The 20,143-nt window shown below is 47.3% G+C and overlaps 1 protein-coding gene across 3 annotated transcripts in view; it reads right to left on the reverse strand.

Annotated features, from left to right (window-relative positions):
- Window positions 1-8,027: 8,027 nt before the first annotated feature.
- LOC149341896 (heterogeneous nuclear ribonucleoprotein K-like) overlaps window positions 8,028-20,143 on the reverse strand; it is a 52,883-nt gene continuing 40,767 nt past the window's right edge. For all 3 annotated transcript variants that reach the window (XM_089544198.1, XM_089544197.1, XM_089544196.1), the window contains 3 exons: window positions 13,906-13,973; window positions 12,679-12,742; window positions 8,028-8,445 (listed from right to left, as the gene is read on the reverse strand). In XM_089544198.1, the coding sequence (XP_089400324.1) occupies window positions 12,735-12,742; window positions 13,906-13,973 (76 nt within the window). In that variant the 3' untranslated portion in view covers window positions 8,028-8,445; window positions 12,679-12,734. The remainder of the gene's footprint in view (window positions 8,446-12,678; window positions 12,743-13,905; window positions 13,974-20,143) is intronic.

Raw genomic sequence — 20,143 nt, forward strand, 5'->3', positions numbered from 1 at the left:
GGTCAAACGGTGGCGAGTATGGCCGCCTCTTCTATGCCCGCCGCCGCTGCTCACGCGTTCTCGCAGCGCCTTGCGAAAGAACCTTGCGGCCACCTGCGCTCCGCGTGACGTCGCTCGGTTTCGCGCATGCGCAGCTGTGGCCAAAATTGATCACTGCGCACGCCAGACCCGGTGTTGACGAGCTTAGTGAAGCTTTTCGCTTCAAAACTCGCATTGCTTTACTAGTCACCATAACTGCTTCCGCGGCGAATGCGTAGGCCGTAGGAAACAGCGCGCGCCCTCCTCGAGACCGGCCGTGAGCGGCATAGAGTTTCTTACTATTACCTAGAGGGAAAGCTGGCAGCCCGTCTACGGGAGTTTGCATGGCGACCCCTCGAGACCACTTCAGCCACCATGGGCGCTCAAAGCATCATGGGGCGGTGAGCTACTTGTTGCGGAACTGCAACTTCTGGCCAAAAAATAATAAAAAAATAAAGCTGTTTGATAACTACAAACGTCCTAGCATTCAATATCTGGTCTAATGATTGCAACAAACGAGCAGAAAAGCATTTAAGTGCAAAGTTTGCCCAAAATAAGAGACGACTCGCTCTCCTATTGGCCGAGTATTGAACACTATAAAAACTAATATTTCGTGATTAACAGGCGCACTTTTAAAAGTAAATATGTTTTCAAAAAATTTTGTTGCTTAAACACTATAAAAGGGTTTTTAATGGCATTTCGGAAAAGTGAAACCTTTTATTGGCGTCGTGTGTCGTCGCGTTTTCACTACTATGGGTTTTGCCCACTGCGTTCGCGCGAAAGTCGTCTGCGCACACACGAACAGCGTTTTCGGAATGAAACGTCTTAGCAGTGCCACTCCATGTTCCCAAAAAATTACGACTGTGCCGCAACAAGTAGCTCACCGCCCCATGATGCTTTGGGCGTCCATGTTGGCTGAAGTGCAGCGCCGCCAGCTTTCCCTCTAGGTAATAGTAAGAAACTCTATGGTGAGCGGAGAGAAAAGTTATCGGGAGATGGCGCCAGGAGCGCGCGCAACTAAAGCCCCTCTATAATTTGAAAGTAGCGACACTCTCCTCCACTCCGGCGTTTTCCTCCTCGAATATCCTCGCCCGCCGGCTGCGCGCGCTGCACACGGCACGCTTTTTTGGCCATCGCTCGCTCGCCGTCCGGGCAGTTGGCTGGCACATGCGCGCGCTCTTAAGTTCGCGCTTTTTCCACGCTCTGTTATTGAATAAAAACACGAGAAAGACATGCGACACGCGTGTCTACCACGAGCCACATAAATTAGCGTGCCATACGCGCAATGAAAGTGCCAATACGAGCGCCTCCGGCATGGACAAAACCACTTGCTGCATACATCTCACATCCTTTTTTTTTTACTTTTCAATGCCGTCTGTCTCAACACGGCATAGTATATGAAGCATAATATTTACAATATATTTGAACATTCCTGAATATTTTCAGCATACCAATGTTTAGTTAAATGTAGATTCACTTCGAACTAATTATCGCGGAAGTACAGTTTATGAAGTTGTTCACGAGTGGAGTTTCAGAAGTGGGATGGTTGCTGGGAACAAGCTGGGGCATTTGCTTCGATGGCCGTCCTGAAATTTTTCATTAAGGTTCAGTCTGAGTTTGGCACCGCGCAGTGCACATGCAACGGCTGAATTGTTTTTGTAGTAGAATTTTCGCGGTGGCTTAAGAACGAATATGATCTTTTTTCTACTAAGCATGAAACGACTTCAGCTCCCGCTGTCGGCGACCTTGAGGTGATGTCGAGCCGAAGCCGAGAGCCAAAGAACCGCGCACCGATTTTCCATCATCCAAGGAAAGTGTCCGCACCCCAAAATTTGGCCCTCTCAACCACCGAAATTTGACCTTGTCCGAGTTTCATCAAAATTGGTGTCACGCCTAATTTTAATATGACCAATTAAATGGTGGGCTCCAAAATTAGGTGGGCTATCCCCAAAATTTGTCTCTCCGGAACCCATAAATTTGACGTAGTCCATATTTGACCAACATTGGGGTCCAACCTAATTTGACTATGGGAAATGTTGGCTTCCAAATTTAGGTAGACCACCTCCAAAGTTTGGCACACTTGGGCATTTTCCGCCCACATTCTATTCCTTTTTAAATCCGCTTAAAGAGATGTTACGTTAGGAAAGAAAAAACTGATAGCAACGACCGTGACAAAACCCAAGCGAAATTTATAGGGTCGTGCCTGACTAATATAAGTCGTGAGTATAAATACAGTCACAATATGACACACAGTTTTTCAGATGCAATGTTTATTACAGATGAGTCGTGTTGATTTACGCCAAAATATACCTAAAAACCTCGAATAAGCCAGCTGTGGACATCTGTCACCCGTTGGGTGCAGTCCTCAAAACAAAACACAGAAAACAAAAACATACTTAGGGAAATGAAACAGCTCAGATGTAGGCCTATAGTTTTTGAGCGGATGATGTATTCAACAAAAGGCTACGCGACCATGCTCAACTAAAGCAAATGATCACAAACTGTAGCAATGAATATACAAAAATGGCATGCATTGGATATTTACAATACTTGAGTATATTCAGGCAACAATCGAAAGCACTGAAGTTATTAAAAAATGAATTATTTATGTGAATGCAATATGAGGTCTTTTCCGAGAATGTGGCATTAATAATCTCACCTGGTAGAAGCGTAACGGTTCAGCAAAACAACAAATAAGCGTAGATCGTTAGACAAGTTGCATTCATTAAAAAAAAAAAACTAGGTTAGATCTCGCTCGGGACATGCGCCGCATTACTGCGATGTGCACCATTACCAGAGGTTCGAAAAATTTACCGCACCGCGGATACCACTGCACGCATACCAACGCTTTTGCTTATTATAACACGTTGAGCGGAACCATGAAGTGACAACAATAACACGCATAACGACGCAAAATGATCAGTGAACTAAGTGAGGTTGTTGGCTTTGTGATGCGCATGCATGCAGTTCCAGTATACACAGTCGCTTGGAAGAAATGTACAGTTGCTCGCAGAGGTGGGCAGCCTTCGTCGGGGTAAAGTACTTGCGGCCGATGTTGTGCAGCCGCTTTTTTCTTCTAATGCTGTCTTTCTTGCCGCTCGGAATCGCGGAAAGAACAAAGGCTTTTTCACGCCAGCTTGTGCACTGAAATGCGCAGCAACTCGGCATAGCGCTGCACTAAAAGAGCGCGAATAACGCGAAGTGCAAGCGCGCAATGCCAGAGAGCTCGGTCGTAGCAGCGGCGGCTGGCCAAAAAATGGCGCCGACGAAAAATGAAAAGGCGAACTTTCCGCGCGCTTTCCCCCGGAGACCGCCCGCGGAGCCAATCACCGTTGAGAAAAGCGCCGATGGGAGAGGTGAGAGAGGAGAATCGGCGAGGGTGCGCGGCGCGGCGGCATAGTTCACAGAAAGACGCTACTTTCAAATTATCGAGGGGCTTTACGCGCAACTAGAGCAGCGCGCTACCCCGGCTGCGGAGCTGGTTACGAAGTGCAACGGAGACGCCGCGAAATGCAGGAACGGAAAGCGATTGGAACATGGAGGAAGGAAAGAACCATGGAGGAAGGAAAACTAAGGAGAGGCCCTTCGTATTCCCAATGCATTGACAAGAATGTGGCGGAAGTGACGTCAAAATTTAGGCTTAAAAAGTCGGGCCACTAGCAACGTTGTCGTTGTTGCTAAGAAAACTCGGGCCACTAGCAACGGCGTACGGCGTCGTTAGCGTCGTTGTTGCTAGGGGCCCGAGTGTTTCTCGGTGGCGGTGGACGGGCTTTCGGCACGGTGTGTTCGGCCTTGCGTGTTAAAGTCTACATGCCTGGCGTCGTGACGTTACGCACGCATCTAGGATTGCTTTAAATAACCGCTCATTTGATATTTTGTTCGTCAAACTTGGTGTCGTTACGCGGAGCGATCGATGCATTGAAATGAATCTCGCGAAAAGGTGGCACTCCGGAACCGCGCTTCGACACGCGAAGAAGCGTTGATTGTTTTGATCAGCGAACTTTCGCACCTCACCAAACAGCACAGAAACATGAAGCCGCTCTCGGCGATGCTGAGCTGCGTTTCGAAGGCCACACGGCGGGTGTACGGTAGCCCGAGGAGGATGGTGAGCTGAGCTGTAAGCGGCGCGCAATGTCGTCTTTCTTCGCCAAAGGTTCACCGCACCTGTGCGCCGGTCTGTGTCTAGGTGCGTGTTTGCGGGGAGGGAGGTGTAGGAGTGTAGCGGCAAGCGGCGCGGTTTTTTTTTATACCTTTCTTTTACGAAGTGCTTGCGAGCCGGGCGCGAAACCCGCCCCGTAGCTCGGTGGAGAAGGAAGATAGTGAGGAAAGCCGAGCCAACTTCCGGTTGCGGGGCAGCTTCACAAAATGTGACGTCAGGGCCTCTCCTTTCTTTCCTTCCTCCATGGAAAGAACTAAGGAGAGGCCCTGACGTCACTTTTTGTGAAGCCGCCCCGCAACCGGAAGTTGGCTCGGCTTTCCTCACTATCTTCCTTCTCCACCAAGCTACGGGGCGGGTACCGCGCGCGGCTCGCAAGCGCTTCGTAAAAGAAAGGTATAAAAAAAACCGCGCCGCTCGCCGCTACACTCCTACACCTCCCTCCCCGCAAACATGCACCTAGACACAGACCGGCGCACAGGTGCGGTGAACCTTTTCCGACGCCAGGCGAAGAAGACGACATTGCGCGCCGCTTATAGCTCAGCTCACCATCCTCCTCGGGCTACCCGTACACCCGCCGTGTGGCCTTCGAAACGCAGCTCAGCATCGCCGAGAGCGGCTTCATTAGCTTCATGTTTCTGTGCTGTTTGGTGAGGTGCGAAAGTTCGCTGATCAAAACAATCAACGCTTCTTCGCGTGTCGAAGCGCGGTTCCAGAGTGCCACCTTTTCGCGAGATTCATTTCAATGCATCGATCGCTCCACGTAACGACACCAAGTTTGGCGAACAAAATATCAAATGAGCGGTTATTTGACGCATTTAAAAGCAATCCTGGATGCGTGCGTAACGTCACGACGCCAGGCATGTAGACTTTAACACGCAAGGCCGAACACACCGTGCCGAAAGCCCGTCCACCGCCACCGAGAAAAACTCGGGCCCCTAGCAACAACGACGCTAACGACGCCGTACGCCGTTGCTAGTGGCCCGAGTTTTCTTAGCAACAACGACAACGTTGCTAGTGGCCCGACTTTTTAAGCCTAAATTTTGACGTCACTTCCGCCACATTCTTGCCAATGCATTGGGAATACGAAGGGCCTCTCCTTTCCATGGATTGGAAGATTGGTGGCTCAAAAGCAGAGATGGGTCATGAGGTTAGCAGTGTACGAAACGGTACCGAAAGAAAATGGCGGATTTTAATGAAAATTTACAACACAGTTAAACAAAAAAAAAAAAGCCGAGCACGGTGGCAACTGCCACCACCCTGTTCAAAGCGGACGCTCGTATGTTCCATCCATCCATCCATCCAGCCTCCTTTCCTCCTCTCCGCAACGCGACGACGGCTCGCAGTTCTGTTATGGTCATGGAGGAAGGAAAGAACTCCATGCATCCGGTATTCATTTGCAGTAAAAGCTGACCTTATCACAGTTCATATTGCAAAGATGCAGATAACGACAATGGGCACAAATTCCTCTATTCCAGCCATTGCAAAGCAGCAAGAAATCGGTGGAGGAGCTACTTGGGAGCATTGAGAACAGCTGTGTTGACCTCAATCGAAGTCCTAAATCCAATCCGCAAACGAAGACATCTGGAAGCAGATTCTTCTGCGTGCTATGTTGTAATTACGTGGAGTGCAAAATTGTATACATTTGTCTTGAGAGCGAAATTATTCATGTCAAGCATAATCTGGATTATAATAAATACAAATGTCCACAATAAAACTGCACACAACTTTCATTACAGCTATGCCCCATAAAATTGTAGGTACAAAAATAAGGAAGGAAAATATTTCAAACATAGGTAAATTTATTGAAAGTAATGCATAAAGAGAAATGTTTGCTGAGAAAGCGAAACGCAATGATTGGTTTATGGGGTTTTAACGTCCCAAAGCGACAAAGGCTATGAGAGACGCTGTAGTGGAGGGCTCCGGAAATTTCGACCACCTGGGGTTCTTTAACGTGCACTGACATCGCACAGTACACGGGCCTCTAGAATTTCTCCTCCAAAGAAATTCAGCCGCCGCGGCCGGGATCGAACCCGCGTCTTTCTGGCCAGCAGCCGAGCACCATAACCGCTCAGCCACCGCGGCGGGGCGAAACGCAATGAGTTGCCAACCTACATATTCAAAGCTGGTTTGTAGCTACTGCCTCTAAATAAATGCCTCGTGAAGTGCCTGCTGTTTGTTCCGACGTTTTAACTGAAGAAAAAATGTGGATTGATCAATGGAAGCTTATATATCTGCTAGGTTATCCCAGCCACGATTCCTTCTACTCCTCCATAAGTGGTGGCATGGCGACTGTGGGCCTTTTCGTGATGTCCTGGGAGGAGTACTCAGGCGCAGAGAGGAGGAAAAAGGTAGCACATCTGCTGGGATGCTCAACGCCGCAGAGACAGAAGTACAGTAGGAAGCCTTCTAGACTAGACAAACATAACCAGTGTTGTGCTTACTCTAAGCAGAGCGATGCACATTGGAGTTCACTGTGTATGCCCAAGTAAAAGTGTAATATATCTCTCCACCCATGTCATGTCCCCCACAGTTCACGCTGCCCCAATCGCTGAAAGACAAAATGGCAGTTGTAGTACAATAAAACTCCCAGTTATCTCTGGAGCATGGCATGAACACGCATGTCACGATATTTCACTGCGATGGGCACTGGAGAGAGATTGTTTCGGGGACAATGTGCCGACTGCTCTTTAGCGTACACCACACTGGATCACTGGTGAGCGAACAGTGCGAATGCCCTTCAGTGATGGGAGGGGGGGGGACCACTTTTTACTCCCCCCATGGAGTAAAAAAGAAAAAAGGTAACAAAATCACAATCTGCTCTATAAATCACCTGTCCCGCAAAAACCCATTTCCTCCTCTGTACTTTCTAGAGCTTGATACACCGCTTCCAATTTCATTTCTTGCGCCTCTTCATTAACCTATGCGATGTTATCGCAGCAATGGTAGTTCAGGTATATGTGTACATACCGTATTTTCCGGTGTATAAGATGCACATGCCATATATGCAGGCTGTCATTGAAAAAGTTGGTATATAAGACGCACCCCAATTTAGCCAGTTAGGCTGGTGAGGCTTAATTAAACACGCTTGCGTGGCCATCACGAAATTCACCGCACCAGTGAGAAATTCTTAAGCAACGCTAAGTGATCGAAAAAGGCAACACTCACGCCATACCCGCCCACGTTTTAGAAAAAAAAAGAAAGAAAGAGCTCTCCTATATGTCCATAACATTTTATTTCTACTTAAAACCTTCGAAGTCTTCATCTTCGAATGTGCTATCAATTCGAATGTGCTTTTAAAAAGTTCGCCCATTTCTGGAGGCAACGCGGCTGACACATTCTCTTCTCACTACATACATGGAGCAAAGAAAGTTGCAAAGGGTGGCTAAAAAAGAACGCCGGCTTGTCTTGGCTTGACAATGGCGAGAAGAGTGTTTGTTGCCATCTTTTTGCATTTCACATTACTTTTGCTTGGGGCCTCCGAAACGGTGCGTGTTTGTGATCCAGGAAGTAGTCATCCCAGTCGTTTCATGATAAAGTTCACTTAAAAAAATGGCGCATGGCGGTCCACGAATTGAAGTATTAACCGTGCTATAACCGCGTCATTGGTAGTGATATTTTTTTCGATGAAAAAAACTTGAACAAGAGCCTGAGTAATTCCTGAACTTGCAAAAAAAGCAAAAATTAGCGTGAGACGCACCCTTGTATAGGACGCATCAGTAAGATTTTTGAAAAAAAGCCGCGTCTTAGACACCGGAAAATACGGTACTCCTTTTAGTGGCCAGCAGCCTTACAACCCAACAATAACCATATGTTGTGCTTATGGAGAAGGAAAATTCAGCAGTGTCCAAAACATATTTAAAGAGCCTTTATTCTCTTTGTCTTTTTGTACAGAGCATCAAATATAACTGCAGCACCTTTGAAACAACTAAAACATTCTGGTAAAATAAAGAAAAAATTCATTTGCACTGAAAAGGTGCCACGCTGCAACAAGTGGGCGGATGAAGTTTGAAGACGGCTTCAATTCACTCTGAATGGTGTGAAGAATCTGCTGATTAACTTGTCAATTCAAACAACTCCATTCCTCATCTTTCTGTACTTATGGGGTGTGCAATGAAGAAGACAGAAGAAGAAAAAAAAAGTCAATGATGAACCCTCCAGCTGCCAGCCAATACCCCTTATGTAAGTCAGCTCCTTTAAGTGAATGACACAGCGAAACAACGGGTCGGCGGGCAGGCATCTTGAGGTGGAAATATTCTCAGTGCCGAAACCTGCAAGAAAGAAAGAAAAACAAAAAAAAGGGACTGTAGCTCACCATTCAGGTTGCAGTGAGAAAGTAATGCACATATTAAACATATTGATCTAAACATTGTAGCACAAACTGAGGGACTTCATTTCATCCGACAACCATCATTAATGCACAGGCCTCACTCAATGACCTGTCATTCCAGCAATTTTTGAAGCTTGTCACGTCCCCTAGCTCTTAAATACTTCTTCCTTCACTGAAACTGAAGAATTTGCTCTCTCTACGAATTGAATAACTACTTAGTTTTTCAAGTTAAGTGGTCAAACATCATATGCAACACAACAGGCCTGCGAGCAGGGAACAGGGAGTGGAAAAGGACAGTAGTGCGTCTGGGGTAGTCAGCATGGCGGCCACAACAACAGTTCACCCCTTGCTGTCCAAGCTAAGCTGGTCTGTGGATCAGCTTACACAGCTGGTGAATACGCACTGATCTCGGCATGAAGGCATCCTTGGGAATGAGAAAGTTGCATTCGGGAGCCGGTCTCTTCAACCTACAATTATGCGCTCACACCCGAAATGAACTCCTCGACTATCGGACAGCCATACAGCATTACAGGCAAAGCTGCATCCTCCTCCTCCTCACAAGAATCACTCACCCATCCCAACCTCCTGGGTCACTGCCCTTTTGGCCACACGAACCAGGCTGAAGGGGAAGGTTAGGGGGCTCCTGGACCAAGGAGCACTCATGGGAAGAAGGTATCTAACTTTGCTTTCAAATGAGGTTTATTCTCCGTCTTACCCTGAACGCTGCACGGCATTTAAGTAATGTGAATTGTATGGATGGAGTGGCAGATTATCAGAATGCAAGGCAGTAAGGTGTCAAGTGAGAACATGCGCTTTAGCAAGGAAAAGCAGTAGAAAGTAGCATAGATGCTGTAGATGCAAAGGCTTCAAAGCTGCATTTCAGCACAAAAAAGTGCTTCCGATTTTCAGAAGTGAACACAGCTAGGGTTGCGATAATCCTCCCTTTAGGCTAAGTGCAGATACTGTCAGAGGAGAGAGCGTGAGAAACAAACAAAAAAACAGCCAGGATGATTATGCTTCCCATTAATGTTTTTTTACAGTGCAGCTGCTATCTGCCTCAGCAATTTATGACTTTGCAAATTTGCAATTTTGTGCTTGTGAATGTGATTTCTACTAGATGTCTTTGAAGGCTTGCTTGCTCGTGTTTACGTCATGGTGTAAGGTCTTGTGACCAGTCTTGTGAACTACGCCAATGCCGATGGATACAATGGGAATGATCATGCAGCTGTGCTGTGCAATTGTAGAATGAAATACAACGGGTACTTGCCGAGAAAACCATTTTATCTCCCAACTAAGTTGTGGTTTTGGTGAACGTACATCCTTGAAAGATGATTAGGGGCCATATTACAGTAAAAGCTCGTTAATTCGAACTTCACGGGACCGGGAAAAAAGTTCGAATTATCCGATGTTCGAATTATCGAATGGCCGCGAAAAAACTGACAAGAACCATTTGCATTACGGTATATGTAGGGTATTTACTTGCGTAACGAACCCACTCACATAATGACCCCCCCCCCCCCCCCCCCCCCCCCCGATTTTTGCCTAAGAATCTGAAAAAAAAAAAAAAGCGTCAGTCGTTAACGCTTCCCTCCGTTTGGCACCGTCACGGCCCACAACGCTTTTGGCGGCGCGCCAAGATTCTGCGCAGCGATAAGTGATGTTATCGCTGCGCAGCATCTTGGCCGCCAAGAAATGCGTTGTGGGCCGTGACGGTGCCAAACGGAGGGAAGCGTTAACGACTGACGCTTTTTTTTTTTTTTTTCAGATTCTTAGGACGGGGGGGGGGGGGGGGGGGGGGGGGGTAGCTCCAGCAAGGGGGAAGCGAACTTTGGCAAAGTGCCAGCGCTTGTTCGGTTGCGCAAGCCTAGTTCAAAAGCGGGCGTCTTGTTCGCGGCTGAGCGCGTGCTTCCGTCGCGTCCGACCGATGGGTGGAAGCATGGACGACACTCGCAAAGAAAAAAAAAGTTTTTCGCTCGTAATTTGTAGCGCCGGTCCCAAGTCATAGCCTTCATGGGCGTTGGCTAGGACCGCGCTGACAGTGCTTATCCGTATTTTCGAATTAACAGGGCTCGAATTAACGAGTATTTAGATGCGAGTTCCGGAGGTTGTGCGGAAAAGAGGGTAGGCAGCCGCCAGTGCGGTCGCCAAACCCTACCCTCCGGTGCCGCCGGCCACCGCGCCGGTGATGGTGCCATTTAAGCTTTACCCACTTTTCCAAGGTTTTATCTAGTTCCATTTTCTGTGCCCGTTTAGGACGTACGCAGCTAACTATGCGGAGGAGGTGCTTTTTTTTTTTTTGGCCACATGCTGTGTGCCAAGCCGCCCAGACGCGGTGGCGCGTAGTTCGAATTATCCGTAACGGAACCGACTCGCTTTCGAATTAACGGGCTTTTTTATACACAGATCTCTATGGAGCTTGGCCGGACCAAGTAGTGTAGTTCGAATTATCCGAAAATTCGAATTATCGAGTTTTGAATTAACGAGCTTTCACTGTATTCGGTTTTCACTTTTGAAAATTTGGCCAATTTTTTTGGTGCTTATTTCAGAAAGCTGTGTTCGGCTTTTACTATTATTGATGGATGAATAATTGTTTTTTTTTTTTTTTCCCCGGTGAAATATTAGCTGCAGTCGATTCAGCTGTGGTTCACTGCACCGTTCATGGTGAGCTCACCAAAGATCACAGCGCCCTCTGCACCGTAACTTGGGTGCAGCTGCGGTGCAAGGAACCATGGCACCAGCTGCCAAGGAGGAGGTTGTGCATGTGCAGACGGTTTTCAGAAGACAACGCAACATGCTCGTAAACAGTGAAGGTGAATTGAGTGAGCTCTTCGCTGTCGTCGATGGGTCTGATGTCACTTTGTGAGAATGGCGCTGAAATATCTACGCAACAGCAGGTACCAGTTTTTTCCTTTTTTGAGGAAACCTCAAAACGCACCGCACTTCTTATTTCAACGGTACTACTGTCCCACCGCACCCATTTTTAACTTCTAGCTAGTTATAGTGTGCATACAGTCGCTGACCAATATTTCGGACTAGGCAGGACCCAGAAAATGGTTTGAATAATCGAACAGTCCGAAAAATCCGTGAACTTCAAGAAAATCTTTCTCTTAAAACCGGGTTTAAAAGTTGCGAACTTCGATGCTCTCCATGTTACGCCTCTGAGCGATAACATTAGACTGTATCTGAGCCACATATGCTTTCACCATGTCGGCACCACGACACAACCGCAGGTCACGCAGAGAAGGACTGCATGCGCCGCGCGAAGCAAGAACAGTCAGTTTCCATGGACGATGACATTCGCAAAGACAAAGAGGCAACCCACGGAAAGATGCGAGAGGAAGTGAGTGCCTCCACATGCATGACCCCCTCCACCGCGGGTGAATGCTGCAGCTATCCAGTTTTCAACGCAATCTTTCGTAGGCCATCTCGATCGCAACCCAGTGTGTGACAGTGGCAACGATGAAGAACAAGCAGCCAAGCCAATCCAAGCTAGCACGTTCCATTGACTCCGTCTAAAACCAAGCTGCCTTTCACAATGGAAGAGAATCGGCTGGCTGTGGCAGCAATGTCCACTAGAGTCTATTCTAGGCGAAAGATCAAACTACACAGATCCCGAAATATCAGCCATGAAAATGTAAACATTCCAATAAGGTGCACGAAGTTCTTTGGCGAAGTCCGCAATACCGTGCAAGTATGGAGGATCACTGGAGCCCAAAATATCGGTCAGCTACTGCATCATGGATACTAACCTCTTTTGGCTAAAATCAAATGTCTAACGTGTACAGATAATTCATCAAAGTAGGCAGCCTTCACATGAGGTGCAAGGTCCCTTCTAAAGCAGGCAAGCAATGTTTGCATGCAGAGTGACTGCATATCACCCACAATGAACATGCCAGCTGCACAGCATTACCATCAGAGAGGCCTGTTGCTGGGGCTGCCCACCGTCCGAAGATAGTGATTTCTTGTTTCCCACATGACAGAACAACAAAATCACTAGTCTTCCAGACAGGAGGCGCCAGAGAAGAGGATGTAGCCAGAGCTGTTGCGATGACAGAAACCTGGGCATGCCTCTTTCATGCAACAGATTATGGTATGGCAAATGCCACAACATGAGCACACCACGAAAAGAGCCACGTGAATGACATATCTACGTCAGTTTGGCCGCACTTCTCACCTTAGCATACCAACAACACCAGCCCCCATTCGCCCAGTTCCTGCTACTGGCAGCCTTTATCTCCCTGCGAAAATAACACAAAATGCAGAAAAAGTTAGCATTAACAAAATTTTGAACTCCAGAAGAAAAAAAAAGAAAGTTAGCGAACGAGTGCCAAAAGCTCAGCGGCCCTGAAACACACAGCCACAGTTGGTCAATACAAGTTTCTTTGTTGTCGGAGGCAGGATAGGCTCTACAGCATCCACTTTCACAGTACCACCGAAATAAAGGTTTCTGTAAGAAGTCTTTTAATAATGCCTCTACCAAGAAGCAAGCTTGAAGAATGCTCAAAATTTAAAATGGGGGAAGGAATTAACCCCACTGCCATGTGAAGCAGACAGCTTATTTGCCAGGAGCAAAAAGATATGACCCTAAAGAAAGCTTTTTCACTAAGGTCTCAAAGTTCATAACTTAAGAGATGAATTTTTGGCTTCCTTGAGCCAATCTTCCACTGTAGTCTTGCTTATTATGGGCTACTTTGATGGTACTGCCTTTGCATCTGCCTCTGGGAGATGTGCGGCATAGGTGGGCACAAAAATGTGAAAGTAACCTCAATCAGAGTAAACGTACACTCCCCGACAGCAGAGTCAATCTGAACAGTATTCTCGGCTATGTCAACATAGGTTCAATAGTTGTGACACTGGAGTGCAGTATTTCCTCCATGACACCATTAACATGCTTTAAGACAGTGCTACAGGGACAGCTTATCTATTTGAACTTCAAGGGACCGGAAAAAATGTTAGAATTATCGAATGATCATTGCAGCAAATTTATTTTGCTGCAAGACTGGGCAATGGGTGCCTGATTTTGAGATGAGAACAGTGTGGCAATGACTTTCCACTTTTCGATCAATGCTTTATATCATGCATAGTGTCATTAGCATCAAAGCAGAACTGCTCCTCCAGAATTGTAAGGGACTCCCCGCATCCTTCACATTCAAGCTGACTGCAAATATGTTGCCCCAACCCCCTCCCCTTCTTCACAGACGTGAACAGTATGCCTTCCCATAGGCAGGCCTCCCGGCCGATAACAGTGATCAGAAGACTAGGCTGCCAACTGGTGACTGGTCATTTCAATGGAGGTCGCATAAACAATTTCCATGCGCTAAAACCTAGAGAGCACATTAATCAATCATGAGTATGAGCATATTATTTAATCATGTGCTCCCTGTTATGTTTTGCAGCTTACCGTTGTAGCTTCCCCTGCCATAGTTGCCTCGTGCCATGCCTCCTCCCCGGTACGGGCGCGGCAGGTCCCTGAAAGCATAAAAGCATACATCAAATTGTATCCTTTGGCAATGGGGCATGCAAGCATACAGCTCAATCCTTGGCACACAAAAAATTCTTCAAAGGCCCATTTTTCTATGCCTACCCAGAGAAGATCTCCAAGTTGGCAAAACAATGACAGCAACTTAAAAAAAAAAAAAAAAAACGGGGGGGGCAACAGTCGGAACAGCACAGAAGAAGACCCGCTTGCAGTAGTAGCAGTTGTGCAGACAGAGACATGCTGTGACACCACTCCCAGCAGCACATGCACAGCTCAAAGAACGCTCACTTTTGCTTTTCAGGGACACGTGCTAGCAAATGTGTGTTCAGGAGCCCCCAGCACTGTGAGTTTGCCATGTGCAATCCTGTATGCAGGTAAAGGCTGCATGCTCTCTAAGCCACACAGTGCATGCCTGCAGCTGCGCTCCACTATTCCAGCTGCCTCAATCTTTCTTTGAGAGGGCGGAAGGAAGCCGTAAGATGCAATACTGCACAAACTCTTACCAGTGCTTTTTGTAACTTGACAAAAGCAAACACGTGCAAGCTCTTTTGCCATGCAGCCCAGGAAGCGGACCTGGCGCAAGCACTGGGTTTATACAGTAAAATCCCGTTACAAGAGACATGGTTACAAGAGACACTTGGTTATAAGAGACATTTGCAAGTGGTTTGGTTGGTTTTCCTATGTTCGCCATGTTAACAACATCGCATACAAGGGACACTGTTACAAGAGACACTTGATTACTAAGGGCAACTTTACTAGGACCCCAGAAAAGAAGAGAGACAACCCAGATACGCTCACGTAATGTGGCCGACATTGTACAACCTCGTATGTGCTGCACTTTTCATTCCCTTGCCTCGATTCCGTTCCGCTCCGCAGCTGGATGTCACGCATTGCATAGTTGCAATTACTGTCTTGCTGCATCGAAATTGCTATCACAGATTGCGTGTCCTCATGGAGAGATCGTGAACTTCCTCAGTTACTTCACAGTTACAGTCACGACGATGTATTCAACGTGGACGAGGGCGGTTTGTTCCACAAAATAAGGCCAGGAAAGACACTGCCGTTCAAGCGCCATGCATGCAATGGCAGGAAGCGGTCGAAGGAGCACATCAGCATCCTTTATTGCAGCAATATGTCAGAAACTGAGAAGGAGTGTCTCCTTGTGATTGGGAAGTCGAAACGACCCCGTTGTTTCAGACACTGCAGGGGTGGAAGCAGGCTCCAGCCTTTTGGAGCAGGCACGGGAGCAGCAAACATCTTATTTTGGAGCAGCTGTGGAGCAGCAAAAGTCTTATTTCGGCGCAGCTTTGGAGCAGCAAAAGTCCCATTTTGGAGCAGGTTAGGTGCAATTTGCAGGTTATTTCGCAGCACTTTTGGAGCAGACTGGCGGCATTTAAATGTGACTGAGAGCAATTTTATTTGCAACTAATCCAAAAACTGCATACTGATCACGGATCCCACAGGCGAGAATTAATTAAAAGGACTGCAATTGTTCTAAATATATTTGCTAGAGTTCATAAAAAAATAGACATGTGGTAGCTACTACAAACATTAGTTGCAGTACATTAGCGGTTACTAATTTCAGTTCAGAAAAAAAAGAAAGCAACAACATAATGGGGACAGTTCGTCAAAACCGTCAAAAGAGTGCAGCTGAATCTCGAATATACTATGTCAGGACCGGGGAAAAAAAAAGAATCAACGCCCGCCAACCGATGGATTTTAAAGTTTGGAAAATTGCCACAGCCAAACCAACAAGGAGGGAGCTAACTTACCCTATTTACTCGCATAATTTGCACCCTCGTGTAAATGCGCACCCAGAATTTATTACCCAAGCATATATATATAAAAAAATGCACCAGCATGCACGCAAGGCATGCTGTGGAAGATCGGCGCGAATGCGTTGCTGTGTACGGCTGTGAAAGGTGCGAGTAGCGAGGGGACGCCGGCCACGCCGCTGTGAAGATTAACTGTCCAGGCCAGGCCAAAGCAATGTCAACTGGGTGCGAGGTGCGAGCACGACGGGTAGTAAGCCCGGTGCCCATTCCCTGGCAGCTCCACGTGTAACAAGTTTGTAATTTGTTTGTTAAATTAGCTCCGATAAAGAAAATTATATTCGCGCGCCGTTTGCCCGGCCCACTCGCGCTGGCAGTTGCTTTCCAGGACAAGGTGTCCGAAATCCTAAAAAACCGAACCGCTGGCGGTTCGGTTTGCCGCTAGTCAGCCGGGCCCATCCTAAGGACGCCGTTTCAGCGCCGTTTACCTCCACTGGCTCCTGACTGCTGGCTCCGCGATTGTATCGTTGCGTGTTTATTGCTTAGAGCTGAGCACGCGGTGTCACACCATCCCGCGGGGACGGGGCTCATAGAGAAACATACTTACGTATGTTTGTCTATGCGGGGCTTCCGTCGACAGCGACGGGTGCAAGTGGGGGGTCGCGGTATGTGAAACAATGAAGGAAATATATGGGCGTTGTGACCTTTATGAAGTTTTTTTAGGACGTGTTTCGCGAAACCTGCGCATCTCTTTTTGGAACCCTAAATTACTGAAAAAAATTACGCGAGTGAACCTGGTATCTCGTCCACACAATAATTACAGCTTGCTATGTGAGGTAAGTTCACAATACCGGTCGGTGCTCAAGTTATATTACCAGATAATAGTTAACAGCACTTTTACTTATGCTTGTACAAGCCTTTCGTGACAGCCGCGCCCCGACCACCACAAGCTTGGTTATTAACTCTATGCCACGAGCGAACACAACTGCCGATGCGAATGCGGTTGCGTCCGTTGGATGGATGGATGATAATGGCTGTACCCTTTGTACCTAGCTTTCGCCACCTAGCCTATACTTCCCCCACTGTTAATTTATTTTTCTTTTCCTTTCGCTCTTACAATGTCTAGTCTGGCTATCCTTTTCCCCTCCACATTCACCCCTCCCTTGATTTCCGCCACCAATCCTCCAACCTCCCCTTCGTCAATGTCACGCATTTCCCATCCACTCGCCCGTCCTCCCCAGTAAATCCCAGCGCTATCTCTATGGCTGTTGCTGCCCCCTCTGGGAGGGCTGGGCGGAGTTCTGCGAACCTCAAAACCAAGTGCCCTATGGTCTCCGTTTCCGTATTACAAGCAGAGCACAAAATATCCACTTCTTCAAAGTTGCGAGCGCCCAGTGTTGCCCAGCCGACAATAACACTGCGCTAAATTTGGCTCTGTATACTTGCAATGGGCGTAAATTGCCGTTTGAGCGCAGCTTGGCGCAGGAGATCAAATTGGCACAGCATGGCGCAATTGGCGCAGCACTTCCACCCCTGGACACTGGCATCACATTCCCGTCACGTACGAAGCAAACCAGAATGCACGGATGACATCCAGCATTTGAACTCCTGGCTGCTAAAATTTGATCAGATGATGAAAGCTCAGAATCGTGATGTGCTCCTCTTTGTGGACTATGCTTCTTGCCACACTAAAGTCCCCGTGCTCAAAGCTACTAAAGTTATTATTTGTTTTTCCTCAAACTCTACATCCCACCTTCAACCAATAGACCCGAGGGATTGTGCACTTTGTCAAGTTGCAGTACAGAACAAGGTTGGTCCAACGTCTGTTGTTCGACATGCAGCAAGACCGTGCAACAGTAATTGACATGTTAGGCATATTCAACCGTCTCGAATGGCCTGAGAAGCGAAGCTGTGCGAAACTGTTTCAGAAAAGCAGGCTTTAAATATGATGACATGATGGAAGAGGGGCTTTACATGGATCCCAAGGAAAAAGTTTGGACGGGCATCCAAGAGTGCAGAGGTACCAGAATCTTTTGAGGAGTTCGTATCTGCAGATGTGGACCTCGTGTGCTCTGAAGAGCTTACAGACCATGTAATCCTTGCGCAAGTAAATGGCATGTGTGCCATAGAGGGTGAACCAGAGGAGGAGGAGGATGATGTCGAGGACACTGCAGGGGAAAAACTGTCAGCATTTGAAGCCGACGAGCATCTAATAGCCGACAAGGTATTGCGAGCAACAGGAAGGCCTGCAAAGTGAAGTGCTTTACCTCCAGAAGTTGGGAAGGAAGCTAATACACTGCACTCACAAAAAGACAAACTACTATGAAGGACTTCTTTAAGCCAACCTGAACAATTTCCTGTTAATGTGAGTGAATGTGTTTAAACGCACGCATATGCTGATGTGCGGTAAACTTATCTAGTCCAACTCCTCAGTGTTTTTAGAATTTTGGTTACAAGAGACCTTGGTCATAAGAGACATCTTTCTTGGGTCCCTTGAGTGTCTCTTGTAACAAGGTTTTACTGTACTTCAAGCAGTGGTTCCCAATCGCAAATGTAATTTACATTTTAGTAGGGACCACTGCTTTGAATTATAAACCCAATGGTTGTTTCTGCTTCAAAGCAGTGGTTCTCAGACATACAGTCGCCGACCGATTTTTCGGACTCGGTGGGACCCGAAAAATGGTCCGAATAATCGAACAGTCCGAAAAATCTGTGAACTTAAAAAAAAAAAAACTTTTCAGCGTAAAACCGGCTTTCAAAATCGCGAAAATTGCCGCTCCCCATGTTCCGCCTACAAGCGATAATATTAGACTATATCTGAGTCATAACCGTGCTTTCTTCATGTCCGCAGCCTATCTCATCATGATACCAGATAGTGGGGCGCAAATTTCCGGAGCCCTTCACTACCACTACGGTGTCCCTCATAGCCTTAGTTGCTTTGGGACGTAAAACCCCAATAAACCAAAACCAAGATAGTGCGGCGCAAAGGGCGCGCGATCGCATTGATAACGGTACAGCGTCCGTCGCGGCTTGGACAACGCACCCCACTTAAAAAAAAAATTTTTTTTGCGTAAACCGGCTTTCAAAATCGCGAAAATCGCCGCTTCCCATGTTCCGCCTACAAGCGATAACATTACACTCTATCTGAGTCATAGCCGTGCTTTCTTCATGCCCGCATCCTATCACATCATGATACCAGATAGTGTGACGCGGCCGCGGTCATGCTGCGAATGAATGCACTCGCTGCGCGAAGCAAGAACAGTCGGTTTGCATGGGACAATAACGTTCGCAAAGACCGAGAGGTAACCCATGGGTAACCTGCGGGAAAATGCGAGCGGGAGCGAGCGCCTCCGATTGCACTCCCACCCTCGCCCCCGTCTACCGCGTTTGCTGTCCCGCTGTACCGTTTTCAATGCAATCGCGTGGCCTTTGTAGGCCATCTCGATGGCAATGGAGAGCATCTCGTATCTCGACGATAGAGAACAAATAGCCAAACCTATCCAAGCCAGTCCGACTGCGCCCGCCGAGCCGATTCCGTTTAAATCCAAGATGGCACCTTTCGCGGTGGCGGCAAACGGTTTGGTAGTGACAGCGATGCCCGTTCGCGTCTACATTAGGCCGAAATAACAAATTTTCGGTTCAAAAACGGTCACTGCAATATTGTTGGCGTCTATTTTAGTCTGAAAATTCGAACATTTAGACTCCGCAAAGTCCGAAATATCGGTTGTGAAAATGTACACGTTCCTATGAGGTGCGCGACGGTTCCTCAGCGAAGTCCGAAATATCGCGCTAGTCCGAATTATTGGAGTCCGAAATATCAGTCGACTACTGTACATGAATGGCAGTGGTGGGTTATGAAGAAAATAATTCTTAAAGAAGTGCTTCATGCACTTTGCTCATTCATACAGGGTGTTCCGTATTTATGTGTCCAGGTTGTAAAATGTTCTCCTGCGCAAACTACTGGCCTATTTGGGCTCAAGCACTGACCACAGGGCAGCCTATGATAGTGTGTTTTTTGACCAGTAATTTAACATTGGAACTTGCCCGGATTGTCCGGAATCAGCAAATAACTGCAGTCTGCATGCAGAATTTTTGTCGAGGCTAGCGGAATAACCAATCTGATAGGCTGCGCTATCTGGCTAACTGCGAGGCAACCAATGTCCCCAAGGTCCCACAGTACCCCAGATGACGCAGCCTGTCAAATCTGCTGTTCTGCGCGCAGACAACTGCAGTTATTCGCTGATTCTGGACAGTCCAGGCAAGTTCGGATGTTAAATTACTTATAAAAAAGCACAGACTATCATAAGCTACCTTGTGGTCTGCGATTAAGGCACAAGGAGAACTTTTTACAACCCGCACAGATAAATACAGAACAACACATGGTAGAT

The sequence above is a fragment of the Amblyomma mixtum genome, chromosome 5, assembly GCF_055824585.1.
Source record: "Amblyomma mixtum isolate Tamu chromosome 5, ASM5582458v1, whole genome shotgun sequence".
NCBI lineage: Eukaryota > Metazoa > Arthropoda > Arachnida > Ixodida > Ixodidae > Amblyomma > Amblyomma mixtum.